The sequence below is a fragment of the Siniperca chuatsi genome, linkage group LG21, assembly GCF_020085105.1.
Source record: "Siniperca chuatsi isolate FFG_IHB_CAS linkage group LG21, ASM2008510v1, whole genome shotgun sequence".
Classification (NCBI taxonomy): Eukaryota; Metazoa; Chordata; class Actinopteri; order Centrarchiformes; family Sinipercidae; genus Siniperca; species Siniperca chuatsi.
Genome location: NC_058062.1, coordinates 10,690,170 through 10,713,774, shown reverse-complemented (window position 1 = coordinate 10,713,774; position 23,605 = coordinate 10,690,170). Strand labels below are relative to the sequence as shown.

Genomic DNA, 23,605 nt, shown 5'->3' with positions numbered 1-23,605 from the left:
AAACTACAATGAAAGCTTTATACAGATGCATAGTAGTATGCACTGTTTAGTGTTTGGAAGTGCAATAACAAAACAGTGACAAAAACAAAAAATCCAGCACACTGTTGATTATTTGCACTCACTTTACTAATGATGTTCAGACCTTCATCATGCAAGGACAGAAGGGACGAAACATTGTTAACTGATTTGTTTGATTGTTAAGTGAGTAGAAGTGATTGACAGTGTGCTGGACTTTTGTTTTTGTTTATTACAGTCAGAGCTTTGAATCTGATGCACCTGTCTTTCTGGTGTGCAAGAGCTTTGTAATAATAACAACAAAACAGGGGAAATAACAGTTTTTGTCCATTTATTGTCATGTAAAACTGTCAGATTGTGATTCATTTGATGTGTTGTTTTCTGATAGATGGACAGACCATGTGATACAGGGCAGCTTTAGAAGAGCAGCACTCACAGGCCATTTTTAATTCTTACATGCAGCGGGTTTTCACAGCCACAGGTGATCAGGAAACCTGGACGGGGCTCTGAGGATGAAAGAGAGTGGTTAGGGTTAAAACTACAGAAATCCTATCAAGCACTTAACTCTCCCCCATGTCAGTTAAATGGTTACCTTGGTAACCACCTGTGGCCTCGGGACTCCCAACCAATCACAAAGCTGATTCCTGTGTGTCCGTACTGTGGCAAGGTCACTCTCCCTGGAATGGACACCCAGCACAACAACGTGTCACATACATACTAAAAGCATTTAACAATAACAGAATATTTAATACCTGCATCCATTGAGACCACTAACCAATTAGTATCACTTAGCAGGGTCATGACATCATCCAACACTTCTGGATCTATGACATCATCGTAGGTCAGCAGCATCTCGTACATCTGGCTGGCTGTGGTCTTTCTGATCTACAGTTGTTAAGAGAGGAACAGTTTTTTTCTGTTGTAGCTGCTGTTACGCAAAGCAATGTAAAAAAAAAAACAAACAAGACAGAGAGTTTACAGCCATGCTAGCAGATTTGTGAGGCTACACTGACCAAAATGCTAACTTCAGCATACTAACATGCTCACAATGACAATGCTAACATGCTGATGTTAAGCAGTTATAATGTTTACCATCTTAGCTAAGCATATTAGCATGCTAACATTTACTAATTAGCACAAACGCAAAGTACAGCTGAGGCTGATGGGAATGTCATTATTTCTGCAGATATTTGGTCATAAACCAAAGTATTGGACAAATTAAAAATTTGACCTGATGATGGCGCTAGATAAAAAGTCAGGGGATCACCAAAGTCATTAGGATTCATCCTCTGGGGACATGCATGTCTGTACAAAATTTCAGGGCAATCCATCTGATATTTAGATATAGATATCAGATATTTCAGACTGGACCAAAGTGGTGGACCAACCAACCAACCGACTGACATTGCCACTCCTTGAGCCACCTCGCTATCATGGCTAAAAACAGCTATGAAATACAATAATATTACTGGCCATTTTAGCAGGCTAAAGACGAATCTCACTGACATTTGGAGAGTGTGAATTTTGTACCATATACCAGAGTGGCTGCATTTTTTTTTTTAAGCTGATCGACCCCTTGTCAGTGGTTTTATACATTTATTAAGGATGGGTGAGTATTCCTGTCTTGTGAACTTACCACAGGGAAGGAATGGCAGAGTAGCATCAGCAGCTGGCACAAAACTTTCTTCCTCACCTCACCCTGGAATTGGATCAGCCCACAGAAGCTGGGAAACACCAAACAGCACAGTCAACATGGATGGTGTTTTCTGCCTCAGTCCAGTATATAATGTGTACATTTGTCAGTGACATGGAGACTTACACAGCTACACACGCGCGCAGCTTGGAAATATCTTTGGCCTTCTTGAACTCTTTGCAAAGAGTCAAAAGGTCCACACAGAACTGATGACTTAGAAAACAAAAACAGAAAAACTTTAGCTCTCACAGATATCATCCACAGTTTTTTTTTTTTTTTTTTTTTTTTTAAACAAAGCTGTTGCAACACTCACTTCTCTTGGGTGGTGAAGATTTCAAAGCAGCTGTTAGCAAGCATCTGATTGAGCATCTTAAGAAAAGGAATAGACACCCTATAACAAGGAAAAGAAAACGCTGTCACTTAAGTCACAGAGAGGATATATTATGCTATGAGTATATTAAACTATTTTTCTGGTGGCTTGTGTTTGTAAAGAATGAATAATTTAATGTACTAATAGCTCTAACAATGAAAATGCATATATATGCATTCTGCATATATATATGGCGCTTTTCAAACACAGAAAAATTAATAAAACAAATGTTTTCCATCAACAATAATAAAAACTTAATCATAGGTAAGCAAAGCACAACATACAAGCAAAACAAAAACATTGCAACACATAAAACCGAAGGTAAAGAACAGACGATTAACCCTTAAAAGACAAGTTTTAAGAAGTGATAAAAAACGACACATCATGGAAATGGCCTGAAGTAATACATCTAGCAAGGTCAAGAAAAAAAAAAAGAGTGTGTTTGTGAGTGTGTACCTGTCATTGCGGAGATTGTTTCTGAAGATGCTCAACAACGTATCTCCAAACTGTGCCAGAGCAGCACTATTGTCCTGGATCCCCCTCAGATAGTCAAACAACGACTGAGAAGAAAAATGCACCTGAATGGAAGCAGCGGAGAGCAGCAGTTATTGTGGAGCAGCAGCAGCTTGAGGCTTAGAATGGTGGTCTGAAACACACAGACTCATTGTGTTGAGGTTGGGTGCTAGCTACAACTGTTTATCTGACACTATCACTGTCTATAAGAAACAAAATGTGAGGATATTGGCTGTTGAGTAAGGTACAGAGATTAGCTTTACGTGTTGTGATTACCTGTACAATAACACTGCTGTTTTGTAAAATGTTGTACTTTGTCAGCAAACAATACCAAAAAACAGAAGCAAAAAGTATACGGTTTGAATATAAATAACTAATAAAATCCTGATTGGAAAAAAATTACTGTGTACTTATTCGAGACTGAGAGTGACCCTGAGGGGCCTTGGAAAGAAAAACAGTAAAACTGATATCATCAGACTGCAGGAAAGAAATTGTCAAACCACGACACTTGCAACATAGCAACACAAGGTGATATAGATAAACAAAGTTACATGGAAACTTTGTGTCTGATTTCCTCATCTATACTTAAATAACTAGCATTTTCATGTGTGTGTTTCGATGGTTAAAAGGTTATTTCAACCATTGAGAATTCATATTACTAAGAATTATACACATAAATACTGTGAAACACTTGTGTCCTGAACACACTTGTTGGTACAGAATAATTTTTCTCAGTCTTGGGACTTGGACAATTTCTGCTGTTTGACTTTTGCATGACCTTATGATCTCTCTACGTTGAGGCTGGCCTTCAAGGCAATTCCTGGAAATCTCTCTCTGGTCTGTGTGAATATGTGCCTGTGGTGTGAGAATGGTAATCTTGGCCTGTGTATCGATGCAGTATTGGCTCCGTTTCCTGCATGCAACCCTGTACAAACATATCAGTTCTTCCATTCTCTAAGGGATGTATCTGTGGCAAAGAAAGGCTGGAAGAGCAGGAGGTAAAAGCAAGACGAGAGCCAGATTGTCTCTAAGGGAATCTGTTTACAGCCTCCATTGGCAGATGAGCTCAACTTTACTGACCTCGCTGCTGCTATTACAGGCTTTAAACTTGTTTTTCTTTTATTATATCCACAAACACTAAAAGTTAAAAATAACCTAACCATCACAAATCTTTGTGGGCAGGACTTTTGAATGATTCGTTTTAACAGGTTAGGTCATAATGGAGGAGGAGGGAGAACTTGATCAACCCCAGCTTAGGGCCCCAGCTGAGCCTCCTGGGTGATGGTGAGCAAGGGGTTAGGAGTGGAAAGTAGCGTACATGCTTTTAAGCTGTTATTTAGCACTGATGGGAAATTCTTGCCTGCCAGTACCACGAGGGACCCGACAGATCAATTTGTTCTGGATAAATGTGGATCAATGCTTCAAGCTCAAGTGGTGGCAGCAGTAGGGACAGGGTGGAGATAAGTCAAAGTAACACAGCCTGATATCTGTGATTTTAAGAATTCATTGAAAGTCTAGAGAGAGTGAGAGATTATAGTGCAGAGGATTGAGTAGACTACATTAGACACATGGCTCCCCCTGTTGGCCTAAACTCCTCCTAATAATAACAAACCAAGAGCTGACTTTGCCAACTCATTACAGGCAGCAGGATTTACCACTATCCAAAAAAAGGGAGAAAAAAAGCAGCACTTGGTCCCCAACAAATAATCAGCCCTTGTTGTGTGATGAAAATTTAAATTCAACAATGAAATGGACCAGTGCTGTATGTACCAACATCCCAGCTTTCTAATGAGCAAAGCACGATGATACCCGATTAAGTGTCTCTATTATATGTAGTTCTATATTTCATACCAGCACTAAAGAGTTGAAACAACATCCTTAAGGGCAATAAAATACCAAAATCAATTCTATTTAAAAAAAACTTTAAACTCCATACACTATGTTCTCATTCCAGCATAATTTTGTTTTAATTTTCATCATTGTGTGAACTTCTTGTTAATGGCCTTGAAATGTCAATATAATTATAGACACTTCTACTAAATCAATATTGTAGGTGAAAGTGAAGTTTTTTAAAATACAGATGGGTAACAAATTAAAGGAAAACCCAACATTAAGTGTATTAATAAGGTGTGGGCCCACTATCCTTATCACAGATTATACAAGCCTGTGGAACACTACTGAGGGGATGGAAAACCATTCTTTCAAAACATATTCCCTCATTTGGTGTTTTGATGATGGTGGTTGCTGTCAAACACATAGATCCAAAAATCTCCCATAGGTGTTCAGTTGGGTTGAGATCTGGTGACTGCAAAAGCCATAGCATATGATTCATACTCATCAAAGCATTCAGTGACCCTTGTGTCCTTTATGGAAGTGTCTTTAAATTTTATCACCCGTCTGTACATCATACTGCTCTAATTTGACAATGTTCTACTTCTCCCATCACATTTCACCTACTGTGGACTCGGTGATCCCTCCCACAGACACAGTGAGGCCCAGCAGGGTGTGGCACTGATACTGAGGCAGTCCCAACAGCTGGGTGATATACTGGAAAGCCTGGGATGGAGCATTCCAGTTCAGACTGGTTGAGGTCTCACTGAAAGACATAGCAAGTGCAGTCAATCACAACTTGTCACACATACAATTGTTCCACATCAGACGTTCATATTTTATGTTTATTTGCAAAAACAGATAAAAGAGTCTGGCATAAAAGGCTGGTTAAAATCACTGCAAATGTTACAGCTTGTAATGTTGCAGGATGAGCTACAAGTTGAGAACAGGGGTGACTCACACAGGAAAAATGCTCAACAGCTCCTCTCTGTGGGGAATGTGAGGGACTGCAGGCTCTGTGCTGTGGAGGAGGCGCAGGAAGATTTTGCCAGCGTGAGCTCTGTAGCGGTCAATCTTCTCTGCTGACTGCTGGGCCAGGCAGCACATCATACACTTCACCCTGCATATAGAATAGTAGGAAATAATGAAGATAAGTGTGATTTACAAAAATCCATGCAGGGTGCACTAAACTTCACTAAGGTATCAACAACAATAACCAAATCTGTTGTAGTTTTCAAACTTTTTAGCTAGGGTTCTAGTGACAAGGATAACATGTGATTAACATTTAACATAAATTCTTCAATCTTATACTACGAATAAGCCCAAAGGCAACACTGGGTGTGAACTGTACCATGATGTGACTCTTTTCTTTTTTTAAAATATCAACAGTAAAAGTAAATGTCCTGTTCCACTATTATAATTATAAAACCTACATGATCGAAAGTTGGATTAACTTAGGCTGAGGTATATAGTGGCCACACCTAGAGACAACGAAGTGACAGCCAAAGATTACGCAAACCAATAAAAAAACAAGTCTGAGACCGACTGACATTACAACATTTATGGTCACCTGCTGGTGACGTGACACAGCGTGGAGTTTCTCTAGCTGTATGGCAAGGTTGATAAAAAAAGAGCCAAAAGTTGGTGTTAATCAGAGTTTGTTACTCACAGGTCTGGTGAAAGAATCTCTGGAGCACTGCTGGCCACCAGCATAGTCACATCCATCAGACTAGTCATTGCTGCCTCTCTCACCCTGCGCACATAACAGAGAGAGTAAAGACTTTATGCTTACAATGACATGGGCTTGAATCTACCTTACACACACTGACCTGGGTCATTGTGACCTCAATGATCTATTAAAGCAGCAACTCCTTAAAAATAATCTGATGCAAACATACATGATGTGCACATAAACATAAGTGGCACAAGTACATAAGCCATCATTTGAAGACAGTATTTCAGTGTCATTGGATTTAGCAGTTTTAAATTCAAATAAGCTACATGGCTGCAGGGCATAATTTGTTTATGTGAAATGTTAATCGGGGGATTCATTAAAAAGTCACACCCTGAAACAGGTGAACAGGCCACCGGTGGAGCGCCTGATTATTGGCCTATTGGGAAACATTTCAGGCAAAGACAGATTGAAGAACGTTTATGATTTATAATAAATGAAAAAGAGAGAGAAATCTATCTCTGTGTGAGAGTGGGCTTGAAAAAAAGAAAAAAAGTGGTGCAAAAAAGAAAACAATAACCGGAGAGATAAGGACATGTGAACAAAGAGGAAACCAGATTCACGAGAAAGAATCAAAGACAGAAAAAGAATACTAGACAGAAAGAAGAAGCCCATCCCATGTTGTGAGGACAAGTGACAAGCCTGGTGACATTCCTGGCAGTAAGCATGGCCTGGGGCTACTTGTGACACAGGCATGTATGTCATGTCTTCATGTCCCTAGGTGGAGGGACAGAAAAATGCCAGAGGCCTCAGGCAGGGGAGGATTCCTAATCCCTGCGGCAAATTAAAAGAGCCTGTGTGTATTTGTGAGCTGTGACTGTTTGTGTGTAGAAGAGGAAGTTAACTCACCAGGCCCCTACGTCCCCTCTGCTGTCTGTCGTGTAGTCGTTCATGCTGTTGAGCAGAGCACTATACACCACTGCTACATTCTCCGAGCACAGAGCGGAGTCTGGGGAGCCATGGGCACAAACACCCGCCTTCACACACACTCTGATAAAGGATGAAAAATAAATACATATTAAAAAAGGGTCACCAGAGGAGCTACAGTATCTGATGAACTGGGGAAATTAATTTATTTTTTAATTTTAAGTATAGATGCAAAAAAAAAGTTATGCATAAACAAATGGATGGACATGTCATTCAGGTCCTGCAAGTATAGTCAGTCAACTGTTTATTTTATCATTACTGCCTACACAACTATGCGGTTAAGCTAGCAAACAGGCAAGACAAAGAACAGAGGAGAGAAGGAGGGGCTTTTTGCGACACAAGCCTGAACCAACACAACTAAATAAAATAAGAAAATATATGTATACTCACTGAGCAATTGCCCTGACTGCATCTCTCCTCGCCTCTGTAAAACTCCCCTCCTTCTGGCTGACACTGCACATCTGCTGGAGGCCTTCTAGGATCTAACACAGCAACACATGCATGCACACACACAAACACACACCACCTTTTACCAAAATACTGAGGCAGTGAGATGTAAAATGGTGAGAAAATGTACACATCCTCCAAACACACCTGCTTCAGTTTGCTATGGATCATAAATCTTGGCAGACAGCCGAGGGCGAGGGCAGATCCACAACGAGTGAGCATCTGCGGACTCTTCAGCCCTTCAATATACTGAGATACCAGGACATCTACACATTTGCACACAAACACACACATACACCATGCAGAGATTACTTTCAAATTCAGACACACAGTATAATTAGTGGAACTAGGAAATAACATCCAACTCACCCTGCATTTGTGAGTCAGCTTGGTCTGGCTCGGTCTGATAGTACTCCTCGCACAAGGCGGCCAAGGCCGACACCACTGAAACCTGCAGACAAAGATAATGAAGGTCAATGAGTAGTAAACATAGTCCTTCTAGCCACTTTGTTAAACTACTGCCAAAGATTTGCATTTCTTTGTGGAAGCGTAACATTTAACTAGTATTTAATTGGCAGGTAATTCTCTTTGATCCATGATGTTACTTCCATTGTATGCCTCAGCCAAGTTGCAGTTTACATCCATGTCTGTCCAGACTCATATAATATATATGTATAATGTATAATATATGTAGTTAATACTTGGAAGGAATTGAACACTTGTACTTGATTACTATGTAAAGATTAATTCTTATAGCTAAAGCTTGTTTTCTCCTGGCATTTTTAGATGCAAAGCCTCTCTATGAGCTGTAAGTGAAAGTCACTCACTGGATCAAGATTTGCTAGGTGCACGCAATACGTTGTTTGCAGTCACGTGATTCCGATGACTGCTCAAAATTCAAAATGGAAGGAAGTGAAAGGCAGAATGGACGAGATGGAGGACAGCCTGTACTGTGCTAGTTATAGTTTACTCATTGTGTCGTCCCAGTCTACATGTGTGTGAAATCTGGAATTGCCCAATTCATTCTTAAATTACGGCTATTTTGAGGTCACGAAGTGTCATCACTTCATTGTTGTATCCCATTAAATGTCTGTGTGAAATTTTGTCATAATTACTGCATCAATTCTTGAGTTATGGCCAAAAACGTGTTCTGTGAGGTCACAGCGACCTTGACCTTTGACCACCAAATCAGTCATCACGTAATCAGTTCATCTTTATTTCCAAGTGGACGTTTGTGCCAAATTTGAAGAAATTCCTTCCAGGCGTTCCCGAGATATCGCTTTCACAATAATGGGACATACAGACCTGAAAACATAATCCCTCCGGCCATAGCTATCGCCGGTGCAGAGGCATAAGAATTAAGCTTACCATAACGCCATCCTTCACACTACTAGAAACAAGATGAAGAGTCTTTATGGTGTCGTCAATAAGCCACTGCCAGCCAGCTGAAACACAGTGTCACAACATTAGAGACTTTTAGCTAAGATGCTGAATGAAATACAAACATTTAAAGCATAAAAGCTGTTTCGAATAATTAACTTACTGATTACAGGGTCATTCTTGAAAGGCATTTTGGACAGGGACAGCTTTTCTATAAGACTGCACACTGTAGAAAAGATAAAACTGATCACATCTACTGTATCATGAGAAAAAAGCATTGCCCTTAACGTTTTCCATCATGTTTCTTACAACAACTCATTAAAAGGTGGAGTATGCGATTCTGGAGAAATCCAATATCATGACAAATACCATGATATAGAGCAAATAACGACACAGCAAGTAATATAACTAATGTTAGCTAGGTTGTGGGTTAGCTAACTATCCCTACAGTTGCTGCTATTAAGCTAACAGCCAGAGAGGACAAAATGGTTTTCCATAGCCCATAACTAAAATAACAACAACAGCATGTCATGGCAAACTAGAAAGTAAGCTGAATGTCCGTGGGCAAGTACTTTAATGTTACCTGACACACAAATCATGGCTGGAATGGCTGGAATAGTGTTGTGTGGCTCGTCAGAGCCACTTTGTTTATTTCCCATTTACAGAACCAGGGCTGTGTACAAACACTGGATTTTTTTTTCAGAGCACACACTGAATGGACAGCTAGCAGACCGTGAGGAGCTATTCGCTGAATTTGACAAAAAATAGGGATTAGAATCGCATACCCTACCTTTAAAACCAATTAATTGCTTTGTGAAAGACATTTTCTTATTTGCTTTTGGACTTACTTGCTGGCCTCATTAGCTCTCCACCAAAACCCCTAAAAAAAAAAGCATAATTTTGATATGAAGCCAAAACAATATTTAGATTTTTTTTTAACCATACTGCTAATGAGAAGTCAAATTTTGTTCTGCCTACCTGTACTGTTTTCTGTCATGTAGCTAAAAGTAAGTTAACAAATTAACATCAGCAACAGAGGACATTTTGACCACAGTTTATTCAATTTGAAACAACATATTTGGTTAGCTCCTACACCTACCCTCTGGTGAATGTTTTTTAATGCATCCACACATTCTGGAGAAATTATGTCCACCACAGCCCTGTAGGACAAATATAGACTACATATGAGAAAACAGAACTACTAATTACCTAAGGGTGCACTTACTACCATTGAATTGTATGTTATTAAAATTAATTTCTTTCATTTTTTTCCTATAAAAGCTCCATCATCAGCAGATATATTGTGTTCTTGTTTGTTGAGTCACAAACACAGTTGCAAAGGCTTCTGTTTGTAGCTGAAAAATAAAATTTCACATCATGCTAAATGCTTATGAGAAGCTCATCTAAACAGTATATTACCACAGTACAGGTAGTTTAAAAATACATCAAAAAGTATGGACTAAGACATCTTCCCCTAGCTTAATGTTCCAATGACTGGGTAATTAAAAGTCTACCTGTTGGTCTGAAGGCCCAGTTTGTACAGAGCGTGTGTGATCTCTGCACATGCCAGGATGGCTCCATGGCGACCATGGAGGTCAATACCCACTGCCATGGGCAACAGCTGTGGCAAAACTGAAACCAACGAGGAAGAAAGAGCTACGCATTTATCTACTCATGATTATAAATTTCAGTCAATTTCGAAAAGACATTTCTCATGAGCAATTCACTTTCTCCGTTGCCTGGGAAACAGGTAAGGTGACATTGTTTACCTGTGGTTGCCATATAATCAGGTGCTTGAGGCGTCAGGTTGTGGAGTGCTTTAGTGGAAAGCTCTCGGATAACACTGTTAAACATATAAAGAACATAGTTTTGTGTTTATGAATTTAATTCAGAACTACTATACCTATTAGGGTTGAGCAAGTACTCAGTTGAAACAAGTATGTGGTACAGATACTGTACTTTTTACGAGTACGAGTATCATCAAAGTAAAATGTGTTAATATCTGTACTCGTAAATATAGCAACTATTTTAAAAAAACTTGTTCTGTAAATAGTTCTCTTATTGGGCACTCACACCAGAGGTTTCATAAGCACTGCTGGGCACTCTGGTCGCTGGCTGCTCGCTGCCAGACCCCACAAGGGGGTGGGGAAACTCCGGGTGTGAGCACACGGTTACTCTTGTGATCAAAAACATTGCTCTGAAGCTCAATTCTGAGGCTGTTCTGTCAATAGTTTTCTAATAAATATAGCAACTTCTGATCAACCCATATAAATTTCAGTTTTAAATGAACAATGTCCAGTTAGTGGTTGATTTTTTTCCCCTCAAATTCCCAAACCTTTAAGGATTCAAGGACCCTTGGGAACTCTGACGGATATGAATACAGATCATTTAGTTGGTTAAACAGATACAGATAATTTGATACTCGCTCATCCCCAATACCTATACCTTCATATTTAGTGCCATTTATGAGGACAAGTACTTACCCATCCCAGTGGTTGATCTTCATGGCTATCAAATGATCTATCATGGCCTTGGTGTACTCTGGGAAACTAGCTATATAGACACTTTGAGAACAAAAAAGAAAGCTTTAGCTGCATGGCTGCAAATCAACAGAAAATGAATACCAGCTTCAGACATGTCTCTGTAACCATTCAAAAGTGGGGAAAAATACATTTCAGCCATTTCTCATCATTTTCTACATCTTTGTAGAACATTTATAACAACATAAGCAATGGCTATGTTCTGAGAGATATTTAGGAGCTTCAAGCTGCATATTTGGGGTGTAATATCAACACCGAATTTTGATAGCTTTGCTTTGGTGCCACATTAACTTAGTTAAACTAAACAATTTGCAATATTTCGTTGTATTTGGTAAAAAGCTACACATTTCTGAAGAAATAACCAGAAATCATTTAATGATGTCTGCACACTACACTCCTTTGTATTTTTCTCAGAGGCCGGTGGAACAGGAGGAGAGGAAGAAAATCTTTAATGTTTAGGCTGCTATAGCAAGTGTACTGTACTAAGCATTTGCCGAAGTGCAGCTTCACATTATCGAGTATTGTGTGACTAAGAAAATATGTCTATAAAGGACAAGTCTTTTAGAACTGCTAATATGTATAATACACTGTTTCTTACCTAATGTTCAGATAGCAGTTGCTGAGATTCCCAACAGCATAGTAGTCTGCTGCAGTTACGATGTCAATACCATGAGGAAATGTCCCCTATTGAGACACAAGTAAGCAACAAACTGAGATGTTTTCAGTGCATTGTGTAAGAATGTTGTTTGTCCATTCATTTTTTTTACAGTTAAACAATGACAAGACAAGAAGAAATCATGGTCATCGGGGCAAAGCCTATCAGACAGGAAATCTCTTTTAAATTGTCACAACTGTCTCTGGAAAGTGTCACACAGGTCAGAAACCTTGGCGTCATCCTTGACGCTGAACTCATTTTCCAGAGCAACATCAACAGCATAGTTAAAACTGGATTTTATCATTTAAGAAATATTGCAAAGGTAAGGAACTTTTTATCCCAGGAGGATGCTGAAAAAATCGTTTACTAGTTGACTAGACTACTGTAACACTCTGTTCACAGGAATTTCTAAAAAACATCTTGTTCAACTACAGCTACTCCAGAATGCATCTGCTAGAGTTTTAACTAGAAAAATTAAATATGACCATATAACGCCTGTGCTGAGGTTGTTACACTGGCTCCCAGTAAATTTTAGAATTGATTTTAAAGTTGTAATGCTCGTTTATAAAGGCCCTACATGGTCTGGCACCTGAATATCTTTGCGACATGCTTGTGAACTATGAACCAGCTAGATCGCTTAGGTCATCTGGAACATGCCGTCTGGTTATTCCCTGGGTTTCAATGAAAATTGGTGAAACTGCCTTTAGTTTTTATGTTCCAAGCTGCTGGGACACCCTACCCAATGATGTTAGGTGTGCCCCAATGTTATCGTATTTTAAAACCAGTAGTTTTAGTAGTCTGGTTTGCTGGTTTTAACTTTTATTTTTATTTTATTCTTATTGGTTTTAACTCATGTGTCCTATACTGAGCAGATGAATCTGAGATGGGTTATAAGCAATTTGGTTCCAAATTCAAGTAATGACCTAAGATTTTAAGAGAAATTTATGGCTAAAGAACTGTTGGCAAATCAAATGCTTGCTGGTGCCCTGTAGCCGTACTGAGAGGCTATTTCTTTGCTTCAAAAGCTTTACCTAACAAGGCAAGTTTGAGCAAGACCTGGATATTTGGCAGCGAATAAATTTCAAATCACGGTAATTCTGTTAGTCATAATGTTCAAGAAGGCAATGCTGTGGTCACAAACCTGTCTGCCGACATTCTCCTGGAAGGCAGCCTGGGACAAAATGAGACATAAAAATTAACTTCTGTCATGTAACCGTATATCTTTAGTTAAGCAATTGTAGGATGTTGACCAGAGAACTTACAGAGGCAGCTCTTCGGCAGTTGACATTTCGGTCAAACACAGTTGTGATCAGCAAAGCACTGCAGAGAGAAACACAAAGTATGGATTGGAGAGTATAAATGCCCTGAAAAAAGACTTGTACCTAGAATTGTCCACTGAATGCAATGAAGAAGGTATTTCCTTTAACAGCTAAGTGTTTTCACAGTTACAGAATGCTTAAAAATTAAAGTTGAATGGGTAGACAGCTTAATGTGATTGTAATCAAATGTAAAAAAATAAAATAAAATCTGCATGTATCAGTTCATCCACTATAGATTTGTAAGTATGTGTAAAATTTGATGCTTTGTGCTTTGTTTTTAGACAGTTAACTATTTCAATATTTATTTACAAGACAATTCTATAATTGACACATGGCAGCTTGGAAAAATTGGCACATATTTGTCTCCCACTTTGCAACATTTCCTTTACTGTGATACTAACCTTGTATATCTCTGTCCTGTTACAATTTATCAACATCTTAATAATTGCTGACGAATCAATGACTCAGATTAAAGTGATGACTGAATCTAGATTACATCATCACCAGGAAATTGATTTTGGTTGTGGTGCACAGTTTTCCCGGCACATTAGGTAAACGCAGTCACAATTTGATTAACCATGACTCCCCTGCGATACTGTAAGTTGTCTGATTGTGTTTTGACCTCAACATCCCTCCACTCTATACTGCCTCTACAAGTCTCAGGAGGGGTGGGTGTGTGAATGTCAGTTGTTGAAGGGGGGCCAACCCACTTATACATCACAATGACATCCTGGGACTAACTGCTGTTGGCCTTGTTTGCTCTCCTCCCATGTTCCCTGCCTCCAAACAGCAAGATCCAGGTTGGAAGCTTTACTAACTGCCCATGCCCTGAGGACTTGAAAACAAAAAACAGTCCTGATTGCACTCTGGATAATGCCCTAAAGGACATTATGAATTATGTCTGCAGCTGGTACAATTAATAAGTGCAGTGTGACTTTAATTGTGTGAGCAGATAAAACTGTGTGTGTATGTGTGTGCCCCCAAGTCACTTAGTCCCACATTCACAAAAGTGAGATTTCTGTAAATGTCATCAAGCTGTGATGAATAGAGCAGGAACCAGCTTGTCTGAGTATTGCTGCCAAACGGCGACCGAAACTTACAGCAACAGGCGAAACCTGGCAATCCTGTAGGCTAGGGAAAGAGAGGGTGTTGTCGCGACTGCTGATGATAATGGTAATCGCAGGGGTTCAAACTGACACTGCAGAGCTGGTCTGCACAGTCAGAAGCCACAGGTCTATACATGCACTCCGAGAGAAAGGAGATCAAGGAGGAGGCAAACCGTTACTATTGACAAAGACTGAGCGCATGTCACTGGATGATATTGCACCCTTGTTTCGCTACACTGGTTGCCGATTAGATGTAAAGGTTTTAAAATTTTACTCATTGCTCAATGTCACTCTTTTAAGGCTGGCTCCAGCGTCTGATCCTGGAAAAAGGCCTTCTTAGCCATTTTGTAAAACCGAAGCAAAACTGATTATTGACCCAAAATAAAAAAACAAAAGTCATACTCTGGAGATTTGAGTCCGATAAATAATAAACCCCTTTCAGACATGCACCCTTTTACGATAATCTGATGGCAATTTAACATGTTGGTCTCATGTCTGAATAAGCAACCTAGTCACTAGGTCGGACCTATTAAGATTTCCGAAACAGCACAAGTCTGAATTGAATGCTGTCAGATTAACGTAAAGGCTGCAGCAGCACAAGGTGAAACATGCAGAGAGAAAGAAAGAAATGTGCGTTTTGTAATGTTACTGCCTTCTAAGATCACTGTAATTATTGTATTATTTCAATCTTCATCTCTTATGCACAAAGAAAATAAAATCAGTTTCGTAAACTAGGAAACACTGTGAAAGAGCCAGTTTTAAGTTGTTGAGGAGCTGAGGTTAAAAAAAAAAACCCTTGTACAAGCACAGTAATAATCTGAATAGTCTCTCTCTATATTTTAAATGTTTACTCATGCCAGCTGCATGTATGAATAAATTAATATCAAACAAAACGTTTTACATACAGCATGTATGGAATAAAACGAGAGTATCAATTTAATGTGCTGTCATTCAATACTCATGCACCGTCGGATATTACAAAACAAGGAGCAGAACTCGCTCTCTAATAACGGTAAATAATGGAACTGATGCAAAAATCTCACTCTATCTGCCAAATATCACACGAGCATGCGGCTCTTTCCCTCTTTCTGTAGAAGAGCTGTCATGTCTGACAGATGAAGCCAGCAATGTTACATATTGCATGTCTAAAAAAGGACTATGCATTTTACATACTGTATTTTATTTCTTATTCCACTGCCCAAAAACAGTGCATTTTTTCACAGCGGTTTCAAAAGCTTTAATACGCGCATTAATCCCAAAATATCCTCCAAGCTCACGACTGATGCTTTGAAACTTCACTTTCACAACAAGAGTGAGCGTGGAATAATTTTTGGGATATGGCGGCCCTATGAAATCATGGAGTATATCGTTACTGTGTCAGACACAGCACTCAGCAAGTAAGTATTAATTTATACAAAAGAACAGCTGTCAATGAGCCACAAATAGATCAACAGCAAGTTTCATAGAAAGAGAGAACATCAACAGGGAAACGCACAACTAAAAAATGATTGTCATTTATAAGTGGCTGATTGACTGATTATCAAAACAGTATATTGTGCTTTCATCTCTTGATTGTAGCTGCTATTTTTTTTTATACAGTTGAGGAATATAGTTAAAGTATGTACATATTGATAGGATGATACCATTGGCTGATAGCGGGCTTATCACAGATATATCAGTAAATGCAAAAATATGTTTATGGCTGCTGCTCTATTTATAACTGACCTGTATTTTTCTTCTTTCTCGGGAAAGAGGAAGGATTATGTTGTTGACGGTGGCAAATATGGCATACTGGTGATGTTATGTTATTTTAAATAATGCTGTAAAAATGTACATGATAATGCATACACAAGGAGCAAATGTTTGCATTAACAACAAACAGCAGCAAGAGCAAATTAAAATGGGAGCACATCAGAAAACAGGTACAGTTATTTTTTTTGGAGCTGAGCCTGTCTTTTGAATTTTCCTCTTGGGAAGAGTGAAGTATGATTACAGGCATATTAATAGTGAAATCAATCATTTGGGCCACTTATCAACACAAGATTCACTCTTGTGTCACTGAAACAGTGAACTTGACAGATAAAAATGTGTTCTTGGTGTGGTTTTGCAGCGATCTATGCATGTGAAGGTTTTATGGCAAAGGAAGGATGAGGAAGGGTACCTGGCAATCGGAGTGACAAAAGGCTTGAGCTCCTGGGGTTCATAAGCCCTGGCGAAAGACCAGCACACATAGCAGGCAGCGTCACGCACATTGGAACCAACGCTGCATGCTCCCCTCTTTTCCTCGTAGGTCAGGGATTTGATAATGAGTGGCACAACTGCAAGCAGACAACAGAAATGGATGAACAACAAAAAATCTAATATCAAAGAATGAAAGCTATGTCAAAAACATGTTACATATACTGTATGCAATCTTTGTGGTAAGGAGAGTTCAAATATAACTACTTTAGCTTCACACCTGACACAAAAATCCTTGGATTAAAACCAGTAACAACTAGCTGAATTAAAGATTATGTGCGCTGGCTGTACTGTTTATTTTACAATAATGAAGAAGGCATTATTTATTTTTCATGAACATTTTCAATTTTCAATATGCTGAGCCTCCAAACCATGGTAAGCATTTCAGATTTTATAAATATTATGGTTTACATGCATTTAAAACAACCTTTTGGCAGGACATTAAGAAAGAAGCAGAACAGGGCCATGAACTGTTTTAACATTTTCAAAGAATTGATTAAAAGCGACAGAAAAAAAACTCCACAAAGCCAAGCAACTACCAATGTATCAGTGAATATTTGAAATGACAGATTTTGATTATCATCCATTAGAAAAACATGCCTTTTGAGTGTGCAGCGCAATGACCTGGCTGATTATCAATTTCCAATATAAGACTCTTTGAATCCGAACTGAATGCAAGCTAGTGCCTGCCCATCTATTCCTTTTCCACTGTGAGAACATCAGTGAAATCAGTGTTCTCATATACCATATACAGTCATTTAGTAATTGGTACTTATATGTAAATCAAGGAAAGGTTATATATATACATATATATATATATAATGGCTATAATTTGATTTGGTTGGATGGTTAGCAATAAAGTCAGCTCATTTAGTAAAAGTTTGACTTGTGTAAAGGTTATAAATCTGTAACACTGTACTAGTTTCCTTGAACACTGCTCACATAAAAAGTGAGGTAATGCTAAACAAGAGCAGCACCAATTTTACCTGCAAGTATGCAAATGTTATGTTGATCTTGCCAGCTTGCTACTGAACTTTACTTGAGGCACTGATGTAAATCAACATGTTATTTGCAGTTACTGCAGAATGAGGCCAGTTTGGTCATTTCCACAAAATAAAGAAATGGAGGAAATGCAGGAAAGAGGAAGGAGTGAAAGCCCCCACCCCACCACATCATGTAAATCATCGCTTGAGGCTTGACTAATATCAGGTACATCAATGTTGCCTGAGGGCCATGCTGTTTGGGCTGAAGCCCCACCCACTAGTGAGACAACACCTCAGAGAGGAACTCACGACACAACGAACATCACCAAATACAGCACACACATGCACCATCACACACATTCGCAAACACACTCTGAACTTTTAGCACATATTGGAGCAAACGTCCTGACCAGATACTAACGGTGGCTGTAGACTGTGGAGTGGCTCTTTGCAGGCTGAATACTCAGGAGAGGACACTGTTGCTACAACCAGAGCAGGTAATTTTTTCTTTATTCTTCCTTCATTAACAAGGAAGCAGCATTAAGTTACATTTACTTATTTACAGCACTCTGTCAAAGCCTTTCTGTGTTATTGGAAAAGACAGTGGTTTGTAAAGGTACTGTTAACTAGTTTGTAGGGAGTATTTAAGGTAGGTATACGCTACATATGCACCTGTTACCTATGGATTTTAATTATCCCCTGCCTGCACCGCCACGACTGATGCACAGGTAATGCCGAAACTACTTGGCCTCTGCAGAAAACCTACTAAAAAAGTTCAAGATACTTAGTTAGATAACATAGCGTTTTTTTGAAACATTTTTTTAACAATCTATTTTATATAATTATACAGACTGGTGTGTAATTTAAAAAAAGAAACATCACTTGAGCTCACAGGAAGCAAATATATATTTTCTATGAAGGAAAAAAAAAGGTTTTGACTGGATTATATTCACAGTGAAGAGATACACTGTTCAAAGGGGATTTTCAAATGAATTCTTAATCTTAAGAAGGGAGTGGCTTTGCGTGCTACTACAGTTGGACAGAAACTTGAGTGACAACTTCTTGCGACAGTGCATGACAAGCAGGTTCCTCCATGCGGCACCCAGCAACACTCACAGCTTTAGGTGATGTTTCATTTCAAAGGCGAACCTGAAATGTTTCAGATGCCACCTACTTCACAGTTTTACTAAAATGGCTAGTTTGAACTATTACTACTCATGCTAGCTGGTACATTGCATGGAGAATTATTACAGAATTACTTCTCATACTCATGTATCTCCAGAGCTGGTGAGATCATCAAATGATGATGATTGGGAGCTGAGTGCATCCCGCAGGTGTAGTCATGGGAAGCAGGTGGCTGGTGGTTCCCACGCCAACAGCATAGAGTTTAGTAAGGTTGAGAGAGAAAGCAAGTCTCTGCATGCCCTCCAGGTCTGTGTTAGTAAGAGCCTAGTCTGCCCAACACCTGCCTACCTAGTGCCCTAGCGCCTCTCGAACTTTATAGAAGAGATGAGTGGAGTGATATCAGAACGGATAGATAGGTGAACAGGCAGGTTAAGTAGAGGCGTTTGTAGGCTGCTGCCAATCAACCAAAACCACACTAAGACGTGAGTGCACCTATGCAAACATGTGGGTACATTTTTGCATACAGTAGACAGGTTTTCATATTTAACTATTACTCTGTTTGGTGTCCAACCCAGTGTGAAGTAACAGTTGCAGAAATACATTAGCCTGAGGGTGCTGTGTTTTGTGCAACAAGAGATTTTTCTGCCCGAGCAGCTAAAGAAACACTGACAGAAAAAACTTCCAATGAGAGCCACTCTCCACCTGAACCAGTCAAACAACTCTATTAGCCTCATTACTTGACAGTCATCTCAGTGAGAATCTGGTACAAAAGCTACAATGATTCATGAGTTTCTCTTGACTACCACTACCAACTGCAATGTGCTGTATTTTTCTTTCAGAAAACGTGCATCAAAATGGAAACTGCTCAGGAACGCAAGCCAAAAAGGCCCCACTACATTCCCCGACCACCAGGCAAGCCCTTCAAGTACCAGTGTTTCCAGTGTCCTTTCACCTGCAACGAAAAGTCCCACCTCTTCAACCACATGAAATACAACTTGTGTAAAAACTCCATCTCCCTGATGTCACAGAAAAATGGGCAAACAGCCCGACAGGTCAAGGCTGTAGCAAAGGAAGTCCCTGTCAAATCTACAGATTGTCCAAGCCCCCTGCCGGCAGTTCAGAACAATAGTCCTGAGAAACAGGGAGCTGAGGAGAACAAAGCTGAGAGCAGACATGACACAGAAGAAGTTGATGTTGCGTGTGACAGTCCAGTCAATAAGGACAGCCAGATTGTGACAAAATCAAATACAGTAACAGAGAGAGAGAACAGGGAGAGCAATGAGGCCAAGTCTCTGCCGCGCCCATCTGCTTTCTACCCTGTCACACCCAAAAGTGACGGAACAGAAGCCTTCAAGTCATCAGTGCAGCAGTCAGAGGATTCGCAAGCACCTGTTGCCACTTTCAACCACCCAGGCTTCCCATGGGACACGATTTCATCATCCATTCCCTTAAAACCATTCCCCCCTCGCATGGTTCCTGAATACTCTCCTTATCTCCTGTCTGACCGGACCCTGTATCCACCATACTACCTCCCGGGAAACCACCATGCAAATGAGTCAAACTCTCCTTCCTTCCGGCCAGAGTTTATGGATCCCCAGAGGCCTGTGGTACCACAACCCATTGCCCCACCTCACACTTCCCTCTTTCCCCCATACCCATATAGATACTGCCACCCTCTTCACCCCGGGTCCCCTCTGCATTATACCCTGTACAGACCCCATGAGCTTTCCATGCCAATTACAGGACCAAGATTTCTTCCTTTGGATTTGTATGGCCCTACCCTTGGGCCTAAGGATTATGACTTATATATGCATTCACATCCCAGTCACAACAGCCTCAACACATCTACACAAGAGAAGAGCAACCATGGACAAAGTGGAGACAAGGAAACCAGGCTAAGCCCTAAAGAGGGCTGTTCAGCCTTGGGGTCCCCTGACAGACCCAGTCATGCACACATCCTCCAGAGAGATACAGAGGCTGAGCTCTACACCAACAAGGGTGAGTCACAGACAACCACCCAACTAGGACACACATCTACAGCCATGCAACCCATCAAAACTGACTTAAGACAAGAGGCCTCTGCAGAAAGCTTGCTGCAGTTAAGAACTCTGCATGTGGATGGAGGGTAAGTAAAAGAAAGAAATCTATATTTCTTGGCTTAATTGAGCTGCAGTATACTGTATTTGCAATTATGGTAGTCAGTCCTTTAACTCTTTATTTTGCCTTGTCTCTTTCAGATCAGCTGAGAACAACAGATATTCCTCTATTTCTGTCTTTGAGTCATGTCCTGAAACTACATCAGAACAAGATAATAAGGACAACAGAGAAGATCTGGCCCCCCTCAACCTCTCAACAAGGAACCTGGACAAAGAAAAAAGTCCATCTGACCACAGACTGAGGTGCTCAGACACAGAGAAATTAAAAGGGGAAGAGTTGCCTCTGAACCTCAGCCTGCGGGCTTCTTATAGCAGCCCTGCACACAGCTCTGCCCTAAGCACTTCAGATGATCTTCAGCAAAGGCCAGACACTGAGCTGGATGAAGAACCATGTGACCAGAGGCAGACTGCAGCACTGGCACTCTGTCAGCTAGCCAGTGCAAGCTCTGCTGCCTCTTCATGTCACTTCAGCACTGCAGACGGGCCCTCAGAGGATTGCACAGGCGCTAGAAGTCCTGGCTTTCTAGAGAAGACCAAGCACACAACCAAGGCTAAGGCAAAGGGAATGAAAAGAGCGAACAGTGGCCGGGCTGAAAGCAACTGCCATAAACCAAACAAAAGAGCAAAAGCACCAGGGCGGGCTCTAAGGAGGAGGCCTCGTTGCTGCTAACAACAAAACTGACTGTTATAATATTTGGTAATAAGGACAGAATATCTCTAACCTTCACCACTGCAGGCTTCAACATGAACAGATCAACTTAATGAACATCAATGTTATAAATATTAATTAAGCACTGAAATATTTGATTATTCTAGCAGGAGCAGAAGTGACATGTCTATAGCACTGCCACAAGGTCAACTGTAAAAAAATAAAAAATAAAAAAATTACTTGTTAAATGTAAAACCTTGTTGTCACAGGTATGTGCATATTGTGTCTTGTTCTTACACTTGATTGGAAAAGGTGAAAGGCAATTTTTATAAGGGTTCTTAATATTTATGGACATTTTTTGTATTGTAGAAAGTTGACAATGGAAGATGTGGTAATGTAATGTAAATGTAAATATGTTGAATAAATAATTACCAAAAACTGACTTGCTTACATGTATCTTGTGATAATTATTTCAATGTGAATTGGTGGACACATACCATCAGTCAATCTGGAAGGTAGCAGCAGGCCCCTCCTACCAAGTTCTGCCAGTGCCAGGCAGCCTCCATGCCAAGCATTGTCTGTTTCCTGGAAGCTGAAAAAGAACACAAACAGCACAGGTCAAAACATAGAACATGTTAGTGGAATATAGGCCTGCTTGAAAAATTGTCACTGTGTGATGGGTATTTTGAAAAAAACTAAAAAACATAAGAGATGATACATGGCATAGCGTGACTGATGGAGAGAGCCAATATGCCCCCAGCATGAACCTACCTGAAGCAGTCCAGCACTGATCCAACCACCTCATCTGCCAGCTCCTTGGGAAGCCTCCCAGTCACTCTCCCAATGCTGAAGGTTTAAATAAAGTAGATGATTACTATAACACATAAAATCTTTGACATAAAGAATACACAAGACAAGCAGCAACAAAGATCTTTTTAACAGTTCAGGTTTGCTAGGTGACATATGAACCGATTATTACCCCTTTGCTGCAGACCAGCGCACAATTGTCTCCTTATCTTTCAGTCCCACTAGGAGATGCTCTGTAAAATAACATGCAAATTAGATTTCCTGAGCAGAGGTATTGCAATAACAAGTTTTAAACTGAGTGAAGGTTGAAACTGACCAATAACGGTCTCCACTTCCTCAGGAATGTCATAGTCCTCCTCCTGTTCTTGTGTCTCCACTTCAGGAGTCTCAGCGGCAGCGACTGTAGTAGACTGGGACATGGAAAGGTTTGCTGCTAGGGAACGGCTACCTCTCTGGTACCTGAAAAACATGCACATAAAACTCAGCTCTGTGCTCATTAATCACTATGAAACTCTAGCTGGAAAGAGACCTGATATTACGAAATTCCCAACTGAACAGGGAGCCATAATAGGTTATGGGAATCACTTTATTTTAGTATTAACAATATTATTTACATTGATGGTATGCATGTTTAAGATCTAACAAACAAAGTTTTCTGCATTTCTTTGTGTATAAACGTGTTATGCAGATAAAGATCGTGCCAGCTGACTTTGACCTGAGAGAGACCTGGAGACCTAGTTTTACAACATTAGATATAGTAATTAGCTGGGTATTATGTCTAACCTCCAAGCGGCCAAACGTGGCTTCAGGAAGGTGAGGCCAAGTCTCTGGATTAGTTTGACACCAAGCTTCCTCAGCATGGCCTGGCTGCTCTCTGATAGATGTTTCTGCTCCAAACACTGCATAATTGTGGGAGCTGGGAAACAAATAAGGACATCAGTATTATCTGTTGTAATACTGTTGTAACAAATAAACTGATAAATACATACAGGAATATACATATTCATACTCATGTATGGGAAGGCTCTGTTGCTTTTTAAAGAGAAATACCACCTGATGTCTACATTCAAATATCTCCCCTCTGGCATAGGACATTTAGATAAAGATTTGTGAACACAAA

General features: G+C 40.0%; 2 protein-coding genes across 2 annotated transcripts in view; one reads left to right on the top strand and one right to left on the bottom strand.

Annotated features, from left to right (window-relative positions):
• Positions 1–329: 329 nt before the first annotated feature.
• Positions 330–23,605, bottom strand: part of tbcd (tubulin folding cofactor D) — a 29,604-nt gene continuing 6,328 nt past the window's right edge. The window contains exons 9-39 of the mRNA XM_044180351.1: positions 23,269–23,401; positions 22,802–22,944; positions 22,658–22,718; positions 22,450–22,524; positions 22,176–22,270; positions 16,689–16,845; positions 13,365–13,422; positions 13,244–13,273; positions 12,046–12,131; positions 11,391–11,471; positions 10,677–10,750; positions 10,422–10,539; positions 10,007–10,067; positions 9,886–9,908; positions 9,756–9,787; positions 9,071–9,133; positions 8,896–8,972; positions 7,897–7,978; positions 7,675–7,793; positions 7,471–7,562; positions 7,003–7,143; positions 6,091–6,174; positions 5,383–5,541; positions 5,049–5,187; positions 2,535–2,656; positions 2,022–2,099; positions 1,835–1,921; positions 1,652–1,739; positions 791–900; positions 608–692; positions 330–521 (exon numbers count right to left, since the gene is read on the bottom strand). Of these exons, the coding sequence (XP_044036286.1) occupies positions 501–521; positions 608–692; positions 791–900; positions 1,652–1,739; positions 1,835–1,921; positions 2,022–2,099; positions 2,535–2,656; positions 5,049–5,187; positions 5,383–5,541; positions 6,091–6,174; positions 7,003–7,143; positions 7,471–7,562; positions 7,675–7,793; positions 7,897–7,978; positions 8,896–8,972; positions 9,071–9,133; positions 9,756–9,787; positions 9,886–9,908; positions 10,007–10,067; positions 10,422–10,539; positions 10,677–10,750; positions 11,391–11,471; positions 12,046–12,131; positions 13,244–13,273; positions 13,365–13,422; positions 16,689–16,845; positions 22,176–22,270; positions 22,450–22,524; positions 22,658–22,718; positions 22,802–22,944; positions 23,269–23,401 (2,774 nt within the window). The 3' untranslated portion in view covers positions 330–500. The remainder of the gene's footprint in view (positions 522–607; positions 693–790; positions 901–1,651; positions 1,740–1,834; positions 1,922–2,021; positions 2,100–2,534; positions 2,657–5,048; positions 5,188–5,382; positions 5,542–6,090; positions 6,175–7,002; positions 7,144–7,470; positions 7,563–7,674; positions 7,794–7,896; positions 7,979–8,895; positions 8,973–9,070; positions 9,134–9,755; positions 9,788–9,885; positions 9,909–10,006; positions 10,068–10,421; positions 10,540–10,676; positions 10,751–11,390; positions 11,472–12,045; positions 12,132–13,243; positions 13,274–13,364; positions 13,423–16,688; positions 16,846–22,175; positions 22,271–22,449; positions 22,525–22,657; positions 22,719–22,801; positions 22,945–23,268; positions 23,402–23,605) is intronic.
• On the top strand, positions 18,051–22,120 carry znf750 (zinc finger protein 750). Its single transcript, XM_044180352.1, has 3 exons — positions 18,051–18,245; positions 19,713–20,998; positions 21,111–22,120. The coding sequence occupies exons 2-3, from the start codon at positions 19,728–19,730 to the stop codon at positions 21,697–21,699; spliced, it is 1,860 nt and encodes a 619-aa protein (XP_044036287.1). The 5' UTR covers positions 18,051–18,245; positions 19,713–19,727; the 3' UTR covers positions 21,700–22,120.